We start from the raw sequence: 18,031 nt of genomic DNA on the forward strand, positions 1-18,031 counted from the left end.
AGAAAAAGTTTAAAAATAATTAGTGGGGATGGTGATGCATGCCTCTAGTCCCAGCTACTCAGAGAGGCTGAGTTGGGAGGATCATATGAGCCCAGGAGGCCAAGTCTACTGTGAGCCATAATCACACCACTGTACTCTAGCCTAAGTGACAGATCAAGACCCTGTCTCAAAAAAAGCAAAAGAATTAGACCTGGCCTATTAAGTTTTGCTTTATGCAAAATCACCACAAACCTTAGTGACTCATTTAACATAGCTGATGATTCTGCAGTTTGACTCTTGGGGCTGGGCTTGGGGGGTAGTTTTATATTCTGAGTAGACTCACTCATTTTGGTCTCCTACTGGGCTGGCTGCTCTTTACCGTACTCACATTTTTGGGCCATTGGCTGACCAGCTCGCTCTCTACTTTCTGTGACATCTCCTCAACTAGCAGGCTGCCCTGGTCTTATTCACGTATCACAGGGTTCTAGAGTGGCAAGAGAGCAAGTGTCACTGCACAAGCACTCTAAGTCTTTGCTTAGATGGCGTTTGCTAGTGTCCTGTTGGCCAGAGCAAGTCCAGTTGTAGTGAAAGCGTGCCTAAGCAGATGCGTGTATGGGGTGGGGAGTGATTGTCCTCACTTGGTCACACTTGCTGCTCTAATTCTCTTCTGGGTTTAAGGCGAATGCAGATTTCAGTTTATCTTAGACATGTATTCTGCTCATGTATTCTGGTACTTTCCTTAAAAGGTATGGCAAATTCACATTTGAATAAATAGTCAGGAAAATGGTGATCCAGCCCCCATGCGCTGCCTGTTGTTAGCTGTGGGAAACTTTGGACAGATTGCTGAACATTTCTGCCATTCTGTTTGTATTTCTTCCTTTTTGAAGTGTTGAGTGGGGAGCGAGTTAGAATGGCTAAAGGATCATTAGTTTATCGTCAGATCTTTGTTTTGAAGGAATATGCTGAGTTTACTACCTTCATTTCCCCCAGTTCTCAGCCCATGATTCCGTAATCCCACTCATACTGGTATCTGAGGCATAAAGGCTCACTCACAGAGACAACAGATTCCGAAGTGCTTTTACAGTTCTAACATTCTGTGTCTCATGATCTACTGAGCTTAGTTTGTCGCCAGAAGGGGGCATCATTAGGCAAGTTTTTTGTTTCCGTTTAAAATTTTGTTCTTTTAATCTTGTTCTTTTACATGGTTCAGTCTTCAAAAATCTTGGTTGAAATGCTGAGTTTTTATCTTTCACAAGTTTATCCTGTAATGAAAATTCTTTACATTGTGGCATCTCAAAATGTAAATGATAATGCAGCAAGTGACTAGTCATTAGATTTGTTTCCTGTGGCTGCCGTAACAAATCACCACAAACCAGGAGCTTCAAACAACAGAAGTGTCTTCTCTCACAGTTCTGGAGGCCGGAAGTCTGAGAGCGAGGCATGAACAGAGCCCTCTCTCTGAAGGCTTTGGGAAAGGACCTGTCCTCACCTCTCAGCTCCTGGTGGTTGTTGGCAATCCTTGGCTTGTAGATGTGTCACTCCAGTTTCTGCCTCCATCGTCATGTAGCTGTCCTCACATTCACGTGGCCTTCTTTTTTTTTTTTTTTTTTTTTTGAGACAGTTTCACTCTGTCACCCAGACTGTAGTGCAGTGGTGCCATCTCGGCTCACTGTAACCTCCGCCTCCCTATTTCAAGTAATTCTTCTGCCTCAGCTTCCCAAGCAGCAGGTGTGCACTGCCATGCCTGGCTAATTTTTTGTATTTTTAGTAGAGACGAGGTTTCACCACATTGGCCAGACTGGTCTCAAACTCCTGGACTCGAGATCCGCCCGCCTCAGCCTCCCAGAGTGCTGGGATTACAGGCATGAGCCACCATGCCCGGCCCACATGGCCTTCTTAGAAGGACAACAGTCATTGGATTTAGACTCATCGTAATTTAACACATTGTATCTGCAAAAACCTTATTTCCAAATAAAGTTGCATTTTGAGGCACTGGGTAGATATGAATTTGTGGGAAACACTGTTCAACCTGGTGTAGTCATCTTAAGATGTTTTACAGGGGAAAATTAATTAGGCACAAGAAGGGACCCCTGATCTAAGTCCTGAGCAAGCAGTAGTCTCAAGAACAGTGTCATGGGCCCTGTAGCACAGCTGTGCTGAACTCATGCTGCCCAGCATGGGTGAAGTACTGTGGACTTAACAAGGGATGATTTCTGGGGGAGTGTCAGCTAGCTCTCTTAAAGATGTAGACTCCTTACAAACAGAATTGTGGTGCCTTTAAAGCAGGATTTCTCAACCCCATTAACATTGACATTTGAGGCCAGACTTGGTGGTTCACACCTGTACTTTCATCCCAGTACTTTGGGAGGCCAAGGCAGGCAGATCATTTGAGGTCAGGACTTCGAGACCAGCCTGACCAACGTGGTAAAACTTTGTCTCTACTAAAAAAAAAAAAAAAAAAAAATTTGCTGGGTGTGGTGGCACGTGCTTGTAATCTCAGCTACTCGGGAGGCTGAGGCAGGAGAATCACTTAAACCCAGGAGGCGGAGGTTGCGGTGAGCCCAGATCCCGCCACTGCACTCCAGCGATACAATGTAGGCTGTTTAGCAGCATCACCAGCCGTTTCCTCCTAGATGTCATTAGCACCCTTTCCCCCAACTTGTGATGACCAAAGTTATCGTCAGACATTGCCAGATGGTCCCTGGGGTCACAATTGGTAGATAACACTTTTAAGTGTTATTATCTGTTTAATTTTTTGCTAAGATAGTATTACTGTTTTTATAGTATTATTTCTTTGAAATTAATTTTTATGTTATTTCAGTTTTCATTTTACTTAGCCCAAAAAATACAAAATCTTTTGTTCATGAGAGTTTTGGGGAACTTTTTCTGTAATTTTTTATTAAATCTTGCCATAGTCACCTTTGTATTTCCATAATCTGTAGCATGACTGGGTCTCCAGTTTCACCCTGGCCTTTCATGTTTTCAAGAGTTTTTCTGCGTTTCTCCAGTCAGCTGTGTCTCCTGTTCTACCAAGGGACCATGACAGCCCTTTTCCAATCTCCTCCCACTTCCCATTTCTCTCCCACTTCCCTCAGACTTAGCAGAGGACTTAACTTCATACTTCACAGAAATCACAGAAGCCCTTGATAAGAGCTCCCTGTACCTTCTAGCTTACTAGCTATGAATGTATCTGGATCCCAAATCCTCTTCCTCTTTCCCTCCCAATAAAGTAGGAAGGTGTGCTCTTCTCCCTATCAGAGACTGCTCTTTGTTATGAAGGCCACTGTCTCCTGCTTCACTTAAGACTACATCCTTTCAGTTCTCCCTTTCCTCTGTCTTTTGACCTTTCTCGTGCTGGCTCCTTCTCATCAGCAATTAATCATATGTAGTCTGCCGTTTGTAAAAAGAACAGTCTTTGACTTTGCATCCTTTGAGCTACCACGTTATCTGTTTGTTCCTGTTAATGGCTAAACCACCTGAAAGGTTGTCTACATTCGCTATTGTCGACCACATTCCCCCTCTCTCTACTCCCTTGGTGATCTTTTCTCCTCCATGGCTTCATTTGCTGAAGAAACAGATGTACCATGAGCTGGGCCATTATATGAAAATGGAGTGTCCAGCAGCAGTATATATTTCACAGGCACCTGCATTTCAACGTATCCAAAACCGAACTTATCTTCTCCAAAGCTTATTCTTCCATCCCTACCTCCTGCTCCAGTGACAGGCACTACCATCTCTTCAGTTCAAAGCAACAATAGAGGAGTCATCCTTATATAGGCATTCCCCCTTACCCACAGGGGGATATGTCTTAAGACCCCCAGTGGAAACCTGAAACTGCATATAGTACTGAATCATATATATACTATGTTTTTCCTATACATACCTATAATGTTTAATTTATAAATTAGGCACCCTAAGAGATTAAGAACAATAGTAATAAAACAACGATAACAATATACAATTGACCTTTGAACAACACGGCTTTGAACTGCATATGTCTACATAATATGCAGGCTGTTTTCAACCAAATGCAGATCAAAAATTCACAGCATGTTTTCAACCAAAAGCAGATCAGAAATTCACTTACCTATACAGAGGGCTACGTTTTTGTACACTGGAGCTCCACACAGCCAGCTGCAGGACTTGAATATGGGTGGATTTTGGTGTATGTTGGGGGTCCTGTAACCATTTTCCTACGTATACTGAGAGATGACTGTACTGTAATAAAAATATGTGAATGTGGTCGGTCTCTCCTTCTCTCTTTCTGTCTCTGTCATCTGTTTTCAGACTGCAGTTGACTTCAGGTAACTGTGACTGTGGGAAGTGAAACCATGGATAAGAGGGGGCTACTGTACCTCCGATCCAGCAGTAACCTTCTAACTGGATTTTTCTCTTTCCTGTCTTCCTTTCTGCAGTAACCTCCTAACTGGATTTTTCTCTTGTCTGATCCGACATCTGATCCCCTCTCCATATGATAGAGCAATCTTTTGGGACACTGGAACAGACTGTGACACTCCTTTACAGTGCCTGTCCATCGTCCTTGGTATTAGGTTCAAACCCCATAACATGGTTTACAAGACTGTGTCCTCTAATTTTGTGATTCATCCCTTCTCAGTATCCCTCAGTTCTTCATATGTGCCGTGGTTAATCCCCTGGTGGGTTCATGGACACCCTGGTTGTCCTCTAATCTCTCTAAGTTAGAAGATTCTGCTGCTTTTTATGGGCTCACCCTTCCTTTAACTGGTTATCCTGCAAGCTTTTTTCCAAACTCTTGCTTCCTGCGTGATCTCAGCCTCTCCCGTAGGCTCAGTTCTCTCCTGAGATAGAGGCTTACTTGCTGATGAATGTGGATGTATGTTCTGTGTGTAGCTATATACCCCTCTCCCAATTCTCCCCAGCTTTCCATGACCTCCTCTTTACCAGTTAGGAAGTTTTCCCCATCTCTGTCAGTTTTTATCACCTGTGTCATTGGTTGCTCAATTGCCTGGACTATTTTTTAAGTCTTTTTGTCTGTCTGTGTCCAGAGCCTAGCACGTTGTAAGTATTCCATGTGTATTTATTGAATTAATGAATGGATAATAGTTTTCTCCCTTTTAATTAAATAAATTTTATTAAAAGTAACTTTGAGCCAAAACCTATAAATGGTTTTTAGGATACATTTAACTTCACAATTAACTTTAATTTATTTTTTATTTTTTATTTTTTATGGGTACATAGTAGATATATATGTTTGTGGGGTACCTGAGATATTTTCATGCGGGCATACAATGTGTAATAATCACATCAGGGTAAATGGGATATCCATCACCTCAAGCATTCATCTTTTTTGTGTGTTATGAACATTCTAATTATGCTCTTAGTTACAGTACAATAAATTGTTGACTGTAGTCAGCCTGTTGTGCTGTCAGATACTAGCTCTTCTTCATTCTGTCTATATTGTTTTACCCATTAGCCATTTCCACTCCCCGCCACTGCCACTACTCTTCCTACCCTTCCTACCCTCTGGTAACCATCACTCTGCTGTCTATCTCCATGAGTTCAGTTGTTTTAGTTTTTAGCTCCCACGAGTGAGAGCATGTAAAGTTGGTTACATGCCTTTCTGTGCCTGACTTATTTCACTTACCATGTCCTCCAGTTCCATCCATACTGTTGCAAATGACAGGATCTCATTCTTTTTTTTGGCTGAATAGTACTCCACAATTAATTTTTTTTCTTGGTGACTTTTGAAAATATTTTGCCTTCCTTAATACTTGTGGTTTCTGATTTTATTTCAGAAAAGATTTAGGTCATGCTCAAATGGTGGTTGATGAGCTCTTTTCCTCTCACTCTGATTTGGATTCTGATTCTGAACTAGACAGGGCAGTTACCCAAATCAGTGTCGACCTGATGGATGACTACCCAGCGTCTGACCCACGGTGGGCTGAGTCTGTCCCTGAGGGTAAGAACGTTTCAATTATGGAATGGTGTGTTTTGAACATACTCTGGTTTCTTTATTAGAGGCATCTCTTAAAGCGTGTTTTTTAGCTTCTCAAACAATTTAATACTAATTCAATATTTTTTAAAATATTGTAACCTTCCTTACAGTATGTTTTGAAAAAGGCTCAGAACAGGTCTAAATAACAGAATAAGAAACTAAAGGAACATTGGGGCAAATCCTAATTGTTCTATCTGAGGCAGATGAATTAGCTTTACTTAGCTTTCCTGGCTTTTATTTCGAAAACAAAATTGGTAGCATAGGTAGACAGTTGGCACTTACCTGCCCCCCAGTTTGTTTTTGTTTTTGTTTTTGTTTTGTTTTGTTTTGTTTTTTTGAGACAGAGTCTCCCTTACTCTGTCGCCCAGACTGCAACCTCCACCTCCTGGGTTCAAGTGATCCTCTCACCTCAGCCTCCCGAGTAACTGAGATTACAGGTGTGCACCACCACGCCTGGCTGATTTTTGTATTTTTAGTAGAGTTGTGATTTCACCATGTTGCCTGGGCTGGTCTTGAAGTCCTGACCTCAGGCGGTCCACCCACTTTGACCTCCCAAAGTGCTGGGATTACAGGTGTGAGCCAACATGCCCAGCCTACTTACTCCCAAATTAAATAATTTTGGCGTAATCAGTATATTTGACTAATAGAAATGGTCCATTCCCCTAAGAGCAGCAGTGATCAAATGTCAATATGTAGAAGTAGGCGAGACATGTCTTGCTGCCTATCCCAGGTGACTGCCCCTCTTACACTTCCACTTCAGCAACTTGAGGGGAACTCTGGGGTCCCCAGGTGCCAGGGAACTGTCTCAAACATGTTTATCTCCCTAATTATCCTACTTCTTAGCAAGTTCACTAAGCTGCATTAGAGATTTAGGAAGGAAACATCAGAGTTCATCTCCTTTCTTTGACTGTTTTTGTTGGTGCTGTCAAGCTTAAATTGTTATAAATGATTAAACTAAAAATAACATATTTTGCCTTTTGAATAAATACAGTATGAATTATATCAAACCTCCAGAATTTTCTCCTAAATGTTTAAAACTCCTGAGTAATGTTATAAATAATTGTATTATGAGGTCGATAATTTTCTTTTGTATAGACTTTCTTAACTTCTTTTTTTTTTCCTTTTCTTTTTTGAGACAGAGTCTTGCTGTTTCGCCAGGCTGGAGTGCAGTGGCGCAATCTAGGCTCACTGCAACTTCTGCCTCCTGGGTTCAAGCGATTCTCCTGCCTCAGTCTCCTGAGTTAGCTGGGACTACAGGCGCATGCCACCATGCTCAGCTAATTTTTGCATTTTTAGTAGAGACGGGGTTTCACCATGTTTGCCAGGATGGTCTTGATCTCTTGACTTCGTGATCTGCCTGCCTCAGCCTTCCAAAGTGCTGGGATTACAGGCGTGAGCCACCACGCCTGGCCTTAGCTTTGTATTTTAATAGCAGTTGGCCACTAATATTAAAATAGCATAGTTGTAAAACCACTATGTTCTATGTTTAAGTTTTATCACTATGTTTTAACAGAAGCACCTGGGTTCAGCAATACGTCACTGATTATCCTTCACCAGCTGGAAGACAAAATGAAAGCTCACTCTTTCCTTATGGACTTCATTCATCAAGTAAGAGCCCGCGGTGTCCGTCTGCTCTGCCTTTGTCAGTCTCTCCAACACAGTAGGAAGTCCCTTCTCTCTATTTTGAGGTGTTTCATTGGTTGGGGCATGACTAGTGTTTTCCATTTTCTGTGCTAATTTAAAAGTCCATAATTCCTGGGCTGGGTACAAGCCTGTTAATCCAGGTATAAGAAGCAGGACTTCATTCGGATTTCCTGTGTGCATTTGTGGAAAAAGTTTTCATGAGTTGATTTTGTATTTGACAGATTTTTACATACGACTTTTAGTTTTGAGGTGCCATTAGAATCAAATCCTCATTTAAAGTATTCCTTTTCTTTTTTGTGTAAAGATTATCCTCATATATATTGTGCCTTAATTAGAAAATGTTTTTGCTACTGGATAGAATTGTTACATAAATTCACCCATTCTTGTCTCATCATTAAAAGTGACTTGCAGACATATTACATAGCCAAATGAATGAATTTCAACCTGTTTTGGATTTTGTTTATTTTTTGAGACAGGGCACTCTGTCGCCCAGTCTGGAGTGTAGTGGCACAGTCTTGGCTCACTGCAGCCTTGACCTCCTAGGCTCGAGCAGTCCTCAGAGCCTCCTGGGTAGCTGGGACTGCAGGTTTGTGCCACCATGCCCATATAATTTTTTATTTTTTATTTTTATTTTATTTATTTATTTATTTATTTATTTATTTGAGACGGAGTCTCGCTCTGTCACCCAGGCTGGAGTGCAGTGGCCAGATCTCAGCTCACTGCAAGCTCCGCCTCCCGGGTTCACGCCATTCTCCTGCCTCAGCCTCCCGGGTAGCTGGGACTACAGGCGTCCGCCACATCGCCCGGCTAGTTTTTTGTATTTTTTAGTAGAGACGGCGTTTCACTGTGTTAGCCAGGATGGTCTTGATCTCCTGACCTCGTGATCCACCCGTCTCGGCCTCCCAAAGTGCTGGGATTACAGGCTTGAGCCACCGCGCCCGGCTATTTTTTATTTTTTTTTTAAATTTTTATAGAGACAGAGTCTTTCTTACTACGTTGCCCAGGCTGGTCTGGAACTCCTGGGCTTAAGCAATCCCTGCACTTCAGCCTCCCAAGGTGCTGAGGTTTACAGGCATGAGCTACCAGTCTCTTCCCTGATTGTTTTTCAAACTCAGTAGTGCCTACTCACTACTACACCTGGCTAATTTTTTATGTTAAGGAGATTCTAGTGAGTGCTGTCCAATCCAGTGCTTTCTGTGATCATAGGAATGTTCTCCTAGTGTGACGTCTAGTGGGACAGCTGCTGGCCACGTGTAACCTGAACAGTTGAAATGTGACTAGCAACTGAACTGAATTTTAACTTATTTAAACAGCCACCATGGGCAGTGGCTACCTTAATGGACAGTGCAGCACTAGATAATTTCAGAAATGACTGATTGTTCCTAATCCCACATTCTTTTTCAATTTTGTGCATGGTTTGTCTCCTGTCTACTCTTGTATCGTCTTGGCAAGGAAACTAATCATTCATTTAGTCTCTCTCTTTTTTTGTTGGTATTTTAGGTGGGATATGGATTAATGAGGAAAAAACACATTTTCTCCCGATATGGTCGTTTAATTAGCCAGGTGTATCAGTTAACTATTACTGCCTTATAAACCACCCCAAAACACGGTGGCTTAACATAATTCTGTGGGTTAGTCAGGCAGTTCTTCTGTTGGTTTCACCTGGAATCACTCGAACTCCATTTAGGATGCACTGAGCTGGAGAGTCTGCCTGCTTCTTCCCGCTTTCTGACAGTTGGTTCTGTCAGCAAAGGCTCTGTAGTTCTCCTCCATTTAGTTGCTCATCCTGCTCCGAGCTGGACTGGCTTCCTGTGGTCTCAGTGGATGAACATAGAAGCTGTAAGCTTCTTAAGGGCTCATCTCAGATGTCACATAATGTTACTTACAGTAAAGTGACATTGGTCAAAGCAAGTCACAAGCTCAGCTGGGATGAAAGATTAAATAATTGATTATACCTCTTTTTTTGTATTTGTGTGACAGGGTTTCACTACCACCGCCCAGGCTGGAGCGCAGTGGTGTAATCTCAGCTCACTGCAACCTTTGCCTCCTGGGCTCAAGTGATTCTCCTGCCTCAGCCTCCCCAGTAGCTGGTACTACAGGCGCATGGTGCTGAACCTGGCTAAATTTTTGTATTTTTTGTAGAGAAGGGGTTTTGCCATGTGGCTCAGGCTGGTCTCAAACTCCTAAGCTCAAGTGATCTGCCTGCCTCTCCCTTCCAAAGTGTGAGATTACAGGTGTGAGCCACTGTGCCCAGTGTGATTATACCTCTTGATGGGAAGAGTGGCAGAGTCATTCTCATTGGAAGAGGATGTGCATATTGGGCCGGGAGGAACTTGCCCTGACCTGATTTGGCACACTGAGAGCATGGATGTATCAGAGGCCCGAAAGCCATGAGGGCGTGAGCACTCATGGCTCAGCCTTCCTGGGTTCCAGAGAACCCTGACAAAGTCCCACGGCTGCTGGTAGCAGTATCTGTCCCAAGGCAATCTGTAGCTAGTTCTGAAAACCCCATTCCAGCCATGCCTTTTATGTTTCTATTTCCTTTACTATTTAGAGCTCATTTTACTAATTGGGAAGAATTTATGTTAATAATCAGGAAAGCCGGGTGCTGTGGCTCACACCTGTAATCCCAGCACTTTAGGAGGCTGAGGCGAGCAGATCGCAAGGTCAGACCATCCTGGCTAACATGGTGAAACTCCGTCTCTACTAAAAACATTAAAAAAAAAAGTTAGCCAGGCGTGATGGTGGGCTCCTGTATTCCCAGCTACTTGGGAGGCTGAGGCGGGAGAATGGCGTGAACGCAGGAGGCAGAGGTTGCAGTGAGCCGAGATCGCACCACCGCACTCCAGCCTGGGCGACAGAGCAAGACTCCATCTCAAAAAAATAAAAATAAATAATAATAATCAGGAAAAAGCATAACTAGATACTTCTAAGGAAAGGTTTTTTTGGATACAGGGTCTCTATTGCCCAAGGTGGAGTGCAGTGGCACTATCGCAGCTCATTGCAGACTCAACCACCTGGGCTCAAGCAATCTTCCCACTTCTGCCTCCCCGATAGCTGGGACCACAGGCACTCACTACCACGCCCGGCTAATTTTTTTATTTTCTGTAGAAACAGGGTCTCATAATGTTGCCCAGGCTTGTCTCAAATTTCTGGCCTCAAGTGATCCTCTTGCCTAGGCTTCCTAAAGTGATGGGATTGTAAGCCTGAGCCACTGCACCCAGCCCTAGGGAATACTTCTGAATATAGAGAAGTATTCCTTTTCTCCTTGAGCCAAACTTGGCATCTGCGGGGCCATATCATCATTCTGAAGGGAGTGGAAGTAACACCAGTGCCTCAGAACAGTACCCTCGCCTCTAGTTTTCTGATGTTAAGGGAAGCCTCTGTGTTCATACATTGTATCTCCATACAATACAGAAGCAGGGAGGTAATCTGATCATATTCACTGTGTGACTAGAATGAATTTTTTTTTTTTTTTTTTTTTTTTTTTTAGTTTTTAAATTTTTTTGAGACAGGGTCTCACTCTTGTCATCCAGGCTAGAGTGCAGTGGCATGATCATAGCTCACTGTAGCTACAGCCTGCCTGGGCTTAGCTGATCTTCCCATCTCAGCCTCCCAAGTAGCTGTGACTACAGGCATGTGCCACGAAGTCAGCTAATTTTTGTATTTTCTGTAGAGACAAGGTTTTACCACATTACCCAGGTGATGGCCTGCTTCTGCCTCCCACCAAGTGCTGGGATTACAGGTGTGAGCCACCGTGCCTGGCCTAGGGTAGTTTTAATCTAGAACTGTTGCTTCCCTGTCAGTGCCACAATCAAAGCAAAGTAGAGCAGGCAATTGGGATAACCTTGCGTGAAAACTACACCTAAATTTTTTTTTTTTTTTTTTTTTGAGATTGAGTCTTCTTTGTCACCCAGGCTGGAGTGCGGTGGTGCAGTCTCTGCTCACTGCAAGCTCCGTCTCCTGGGTTCATGCCATTCTCCTGCCTCAGCTTCCAGAGTAGCTGGGACAACAGGTACCCGCCACCACGCCTGGCTAATTTTTTTTTATTTTTAGTAGAGACTCCTACCTCAGCCTCCCGAGTATTTTTATTTTCACTGTGTCAGCCAGGACGGTCTCGATGTCTTGAACTCGTGATCTGCCTGCCTTGGCCTCCCAAAGTACTGGGATTACAGTTGTGAGCCACCACGCCTGGCCAACTACACATAAAATATTTCTGAGGGAACCAGGAAGTAAATTCAAGTCAGGAAAGACCATGTAACTTTTATTTTAAAATAATAAGGTGAACAGGTTGAATACATTAGGATTCAGTGAAGTATTCCACAGTCATTAAAAATAAAGAAGAATATCTAAATGTGTTATAAAAAATACGATACTACCAAATAAAACAAGGTACAAATATATATAGTGTGACCCCTTTTGTATTATAAAAAAGATATCTCCTAGCATGTAAATACTACAAGAGCATGCAGAAAATGAAGGATAAGAAAATCAGATCACTTATTAACAAAAGAGAATTATACTTAAAATGTGAAAAAGTATTCATTATTTATGCCTGTCTTTTGGCTTCTTCCGAGTTCAGGTTATTGTAATGTCGTATGCAATGAGAAAGCTTAGGAAAACCCCTAGAAGATCATAACACAGCACAGATGGGCACCACGCAACTCAGTAGGAGATGCAAAGGGTTGAAGACGTCTTCACCCTCCCGGCAGCGTTAGGGGTATGGAATCAATCCTTGAAGGTGGAGGTTGCTGAGTTTCTGATTCCCGAAAGTCTGGAATCTAGGGGAGTTAACTGATATAGCTAGCAAAGGGCAATGTGAGGCTAGGTGCAGTGGTTCACACCTGTAATTCCAGTGCTTTGAGAGGCCGAGTCAGGAGGCTCACTTGTGGCCAGGAGTTCAAGATCAGCCTTGCAGAGACCCCCATCTCTACAAAAATAAAATGTAAAAATTATCCTGTTGTGGTGGTGTGCTGCTTGGGAGGCTGAGGTGGAAGACGGCTTGAGTTGAGGGTTCAAGGTTAGGGTGACCTGTGATTGTGATTGTACCATTGCACTCCAGCCTGGGCAACAGAGCAAAACCCTGTCTCAAAAAAGGCGAAAAGAGCAGTGTGACTGTTTTGATAACCATAAACAATAATTTGGGAAACATGATATGTAGAGACAATAGTAGTGGACAGAAGCCCTGGAGTGACCCTGCTCTTAGAACAGGAATGTCTGCACTTCCTTGTGGGTGTTACTGGCCTGGCTGAAGTGTGTCTGTGTGTTAGAAACAGCTAAAACAAGAGACAGCTGGAGGGACTTGCTGGGGGAGAGCTGGGGCCAGTGACTGCCCAGGGTGCTTCTGGGGAAAATACAGCTATGGTATTTTGCATGTTACCATATTGCTTTCTAAGAATATATGTTTGCCTTTTTGCAAGGTTGGCTTATTTGGACGTCTAGGCAGTTTTCCAGTTAGAGGGACACCGATGGCCACTCGATTGTTGCTCTGTGAGCATGCCGAAAAGCTGTCAGCCACCATTGTTCTCAAGAACCACCACTCCCGGCTTTCTGATCTCGTCAACACGGCCATATTGATTGCTTTGAACAAGAGGGAGTATGAAATCCCATCCAACCTGACTCCTGCAGATGTCTTTTTCAGGGAGGTATGATGAGTCCTCTTTCATGTGGCTTTGTAGAACTGTGCCATTTAGTGATCATGCCCTAGGCAGGAAAGAGGGTGAGGACAAGTTAAATCACAAAAGATCTCACTGAAATGTTAAATTGGACCCCAGATTTTCTGGCTAAAGTATCACTCAGAAGTATCATTTACCAGTTACCTATAAAGAAGAGCTTGCAAAGTTGACTGAGAAGTGCTCCCTGTTGACTTTTTTTCCCGTTAGTAACTATCTCCAAGTACCTATTTGCTTTGGGTGCTGATCTTCCCTTTTTTTTTTTTTTTTTTTTTTTTTGAGATAGAGTCTCACTCGGTTGCCCAGGTACCTCCACCTCCCGGGTTCCAGCGATTCTCCTACCTCAGCCTCCTGAGTAGCTGGGATTACAGGTGCCAGCCACCACGCCTGGCTAATTTTCATATTTTTAGTAGAGGTGGGGTTTCGCCATGTTAGTCAGGCTGATATTGAACTCTGACCTCAGGTGATCCACCCCTTCAGCCTCCCAAAGTAATGGGATTACAGGCGTGAGCCACTGCGTCCATCCTGATCTCCTTACTTTGTCTCTCGATCTACTGTTTTTTTTTTTTTTGAGACTGAGTCTCGCTCTGTTGCCAGGCTGGAGTGCAATGGTGCAATGTCGGCTCACTGCAACCTGTGCCTCCAGGCTTCAAGCAATTCTCCTGCCTCAGCCTCTCAAGTAGCTGGGACTACAGGCCTGTGCCACCACACCCAGCTAATTTTTGTATTTTTAGTAGAGACCCTGTTTCACCCTGTTGACCAGGCAGATCTGCCCTTGACTGTGCCACAGCCAAGTAGCCTTCCTGAGTGGGCTCCCTTGCCCTCCCACTTCTACCAGGTCAGATGAATGGGAGGCCCTGCCAGAAGGCCGGAAGTTGTAGTAGTTATTCCCCCAGCTTTCTTCCTTGCCTGTGCCCACTTTACATTGGCTGTGCCCCTCTGTCAGGGACCATGCCTCCTGTCCAACTGCTTTCTCTTGTTTCCAGTAGCTGCCCCTCCTCTTGCCTCTTCAGGCTGGAGGTTGATAATGCCTCATCCTAGGGTGCTGCCCCATCCCCTTTTGGACCCCTTAATCTTGTCCACACCTTTGCAAACAGTCCCTTCACTGAACTCCTCAGCTACCTCCTAGGATCCTGTTGCTACACCTTACTTGTAAAATCAGATTTATTTTCAGAGAAAAAGTAAAGTCTGCTACAAACTTCAAAGACAGAAATGGTTAAGATGCTGGTCAGCCAGTGACAGCTGGACATTGTGGAAATAGTGGCACAGTCCTCACGGTTTTGTGAAGCTTCACAGCCTATTGAGGCAGCAGGGTAGACTTCGCTGTCTCCCTTTAAAGGTGTGACATTAGGACTTAGACCTATTGTCTTAACGGAGACTGCAGAATGATCTAGTTTTAGAAACAGTGCCAACTCTTCCCTCAGCTCAGTGAAATTTGGAATTCCTTATGCATTTGAGGAGCTTCAAACTCTATTTGGTGTCTCAGATTTTGCTTCCTTCCTCCTATAGCCTAACTGTATTCTAGCATGTAACACATTATGCCAACAGGTCTCTTTTTCTTAATGTTTGATGTACTGTAACCTAAGTTCAGTCTTCTGTTGATTCCATAAATGCGTTTAGTGTGAATTCTTTGTTTTTATACGTTTGTGTTAGTTCCTAGGGAATGGAAGGAAAAGTGCTTTGTTATGTTTTGTTTTTAATCTAGACAGTATGCCAGAAATCTGAAAGAAAAACAAATCACCTCAAGTTTCATGATCTAACAAATCAAATTGTTGTCTTTTTTGTGTCCTTTTTGGTGTTTATTCATACATAGTTTTATATGATAAGGCAATGAATTTTTAAAAATTAATGACAGACTGCTTGTAAGAACTGAGCAAGAGCCTGGTTTATTATTCTGCATTTGTATCAAAGGGCAAAGTGTAATTGTCAATGCAGTGTATGTACATGTTTCAGTTAGCTGAATTATTAGAGAAGGGTCTGGAAATTATCAGTTGGATACATAATATAGAATAGTATTTTAGGACTATGATACAGCAAAACTAAAAGTGTGATTGGCTCCTCAAAAGAATGTTCCATATGAAAAATGGTAATGTTTAGGACTGTTCACGTCACTATTTATCTTCATTTCTCATGATGTTCATTGGTCTTCAGCTTCTCTGGGGTGTAGTTCTAAAGGTTTTCTCCCCTGTCATAATCATCATGAAAAGAGAATATAATAGCTATGTACATATAGTAGTTTTTCTTTTTACCTGTCCTTTCCCTTGGGGGTGACAAAGTACCTTTCTAAGGAGTATTTGTGTTTTGGGATGAGCTGGTTAACCAAAATCAATCTCTGATTGGTGGGCCATATAGAAAAATATTTTGACTTGGCAGCCCTGATAGAAAGTAAAACAATACAGAGCCTGCCTGAGGGTGCACTCTCCACTTTGCCTCTGTCTCCAGTTTGGGAAGGCCTTGTACCTCCCAGAGCTCTGGAAAAGCAGAGCTTACTGCTTAAGAAACAGACTATGTTGACACGGCATATGAGCAATATTTGAAATCACTGAATATATACATGATAAGATAATTTAACAAGTGTTTTGGCATTTTATGCACTTTTATTTTCTTTTATGCTTTCCTTTTTTTTTTTTTTTTTTTTTTTTGGAGACAGAGTCTTGTTCTGTCACCAGGCTGGAGTGCAGCGGCACAATCTCTGCTCACTGCAACCTCCGCCTTGGTTCAAGCAATTCTCCTGCCTCAGCCTCTCAAGTAGCTGGGACTCCAGGTGTGTGCCACCACGCCCAGCTAATTTTTGCATTTTTAGTGGAGACAGGGTTTCACCGTGTTTGCCAGGATGGTCTTGATCTCTTGACCTCGTTATCTGCCCACCTCCAAAGTGCTGGGATTGCGGGCGTGAGCCACCGCGCCTGTCCATTATATAGGCTTTCATTGTGTTTTTCATGTTAACAATGTAAAATATTCTTATGCTTAATCTTACAAATTAAATATGCTGAAGATTTCTTGCCTGGGCTGTTAGAATGCCTTTGGCTAACATCAGAAATGCAAAAGGAAGAACAAGGTTTGCAAAAGGGAGGGATTTTGTTTGGGTCATGTTTTATCTGTGACTGTGTGTCTTGTTCCTTCAGCCAGTTTGTGAGGTCCTTGAGGGCAGCTGATCTGATTTTTCTTTCCTCTTATCTCTGTCCATTGCTATGCAAACTCTAATAACGGGGGCAAGCTCAAATGCAGACTTGAACTTGAAACAGGAGTTTCAGTGCCTGATGGTATTTTTGCATTGTTACCTCCATGTATTAATTAATGACAAAGGAAGAGTTAGAAGTTATGTATTTAGTTCATTATTCTCTTATGTTGCTTACTTCTATTCTGCAAACATTTCTGTTATGTCTGAAGAAGGGGAATTCCTCAAAGAAAGAAATTAGCAAGTTCATGTTTTGAGGTCATTATTTTAGTCTAGTAGTGCATTAGTTTGGGGTATGACATTGTAAAGTGACGTCATCTGTAACCTAGTGCCATTTAAAGGTGCCTGGAGCAGAGTAGCTATAATAAATAATGTTGTTTAAAGAAAAAAATCTACTTGGTAACAATCCAGAATTTGCCTGTTTATAAGACTTACTTGGGCACTCTTAACTTTTAAAAGTTAGGAGATCTGACTTTTCTTGATTTTTGAATTTATTTTTACCATCAACTGTCAATAAATTTTCTTCCATCTATAGGTCTGAGGATATGGCTTAATGAGTAAAACTCACTGGGTAGTTGTTACCCATCACCATAATTTTTGTTGAAGTCATTGACTTCTGTGTATTCTCTCAGGTGTCCCAAGTAGATACCATCTGTGAGTGCTTACTGGAGCATGAGGAGCAAGTCTTGAGGGATACACCTATGGATGCCGTTGAATGGGCTGAAGTGGTGATCAATGTGAACAATATTCTCAAGGTACAAAAATATAGTAAAGGTTTCAGCATTTCAAAGCCCAGAGCATAGATAGACAAGGAAGTGGTTTCCATATTCCTACTCTGTATTGCCAATAATTTATAAGGTTGTAGACATTTGTTAATCCCAAAAAAGTTAGAAAAATGTCAGTCATCTTATTATTAATCAGCTAGTGAATATTTTGAATGTTAACCTGGTGCCTATTAATAAATTCCTATAATCCTGAGTTTCTATTTGGTAGAATAGTAAACCTTTCATTTGGGAAGATGTGTTTGTATCTTTGCAGTTTTTTTAGTTGGTTTTTTTTTGGAGAGAAGGTCTCACTGTCACCCAAGCTGGAGTGCAGTGGCACCGTCATAGCTCACTGTAACCTTGAACTCTTGGGCTCACAAGTTCCTCCTGCCTCAGCCCCCAAGAGTGTTGGGATTACATACCTGAGACACCATGCCTGATTGCAAACGTATTATTAATGTAACTGTCTAAATATTTCTCATTTCTATTTTTTTAATTACTCAAAACCTTGCTACTTTTACTGTTGACTAAAGTGTTGCATTTAATTTTAGCTAGTGGACTTATAGTAATGATTTTCCTACTTTGGTAACTATTGTTTGCCAAAACTTGAAGTTAAATTACGGAGTAAAACAAACTTCAGAAGCAGAAAGAACCAAAAAGTAATCATGCAGATCTGTGCTGACTTTTTTCTCTTATTTTCTTTTCTTTTTTATTTTTATTTTTTTTCATTTTTTAATTTTTTTTTGAGACATGGTCTCACTCCATTGCCCAGGCTGGGTTTGCAGTGGCTTGATTATAGCTCACTGTAGCCTCCACGTCC

At 42.3% G+C, this 18,031-nt stretch overlaps 1 protein-coding gene across 2 annotated transcripts in view; it reads left to right on the top strand.

The window, feature by feature from the left end:
- NUP133 (nucleoporin 133) overlaps positions 1-18,031 on the top strand; it is a 69,147-nt gene that overhangs the window by 25,155 nt on the left and 25,961 nt on the right. For both annotated transcript variants that reach the window (XM_005539816.4, XM_045391872.3), the window contains exons 13-16: positions 5,754-5,917; positions 7,467-7,561; positions 13,018-13,242; positions 17,080-17,202. In XM_005539816.4, the coding sequence (XP_005539873.3) occupies positions 5,754-5,917; positions 7,467-7,561; positions 13,018-13,242; positions 17,080-17,202 (607 nt within the window). The remainder of the gene's footprint in view (positions 1-5,753; positions 5,918-7,466; positions 7,562-13,017; positions 13,243-17,079; positions 17,203-18,031) is intronic.

Source organism: Macaca fascicularis, chromosome 1 (genome assembly GCF_037993035.2).
Source record: "Macaca fascicularis isolate 582-1 chromosome 1, T2T-MFA8v1.1".
NCBI classification, from domain to species: domain Eukaryota; kingdom Metazoa; phylum Chordata; class Mammalia; order Primates; family Cercopithecidae; genus Macaca; species Macaca fascicularis.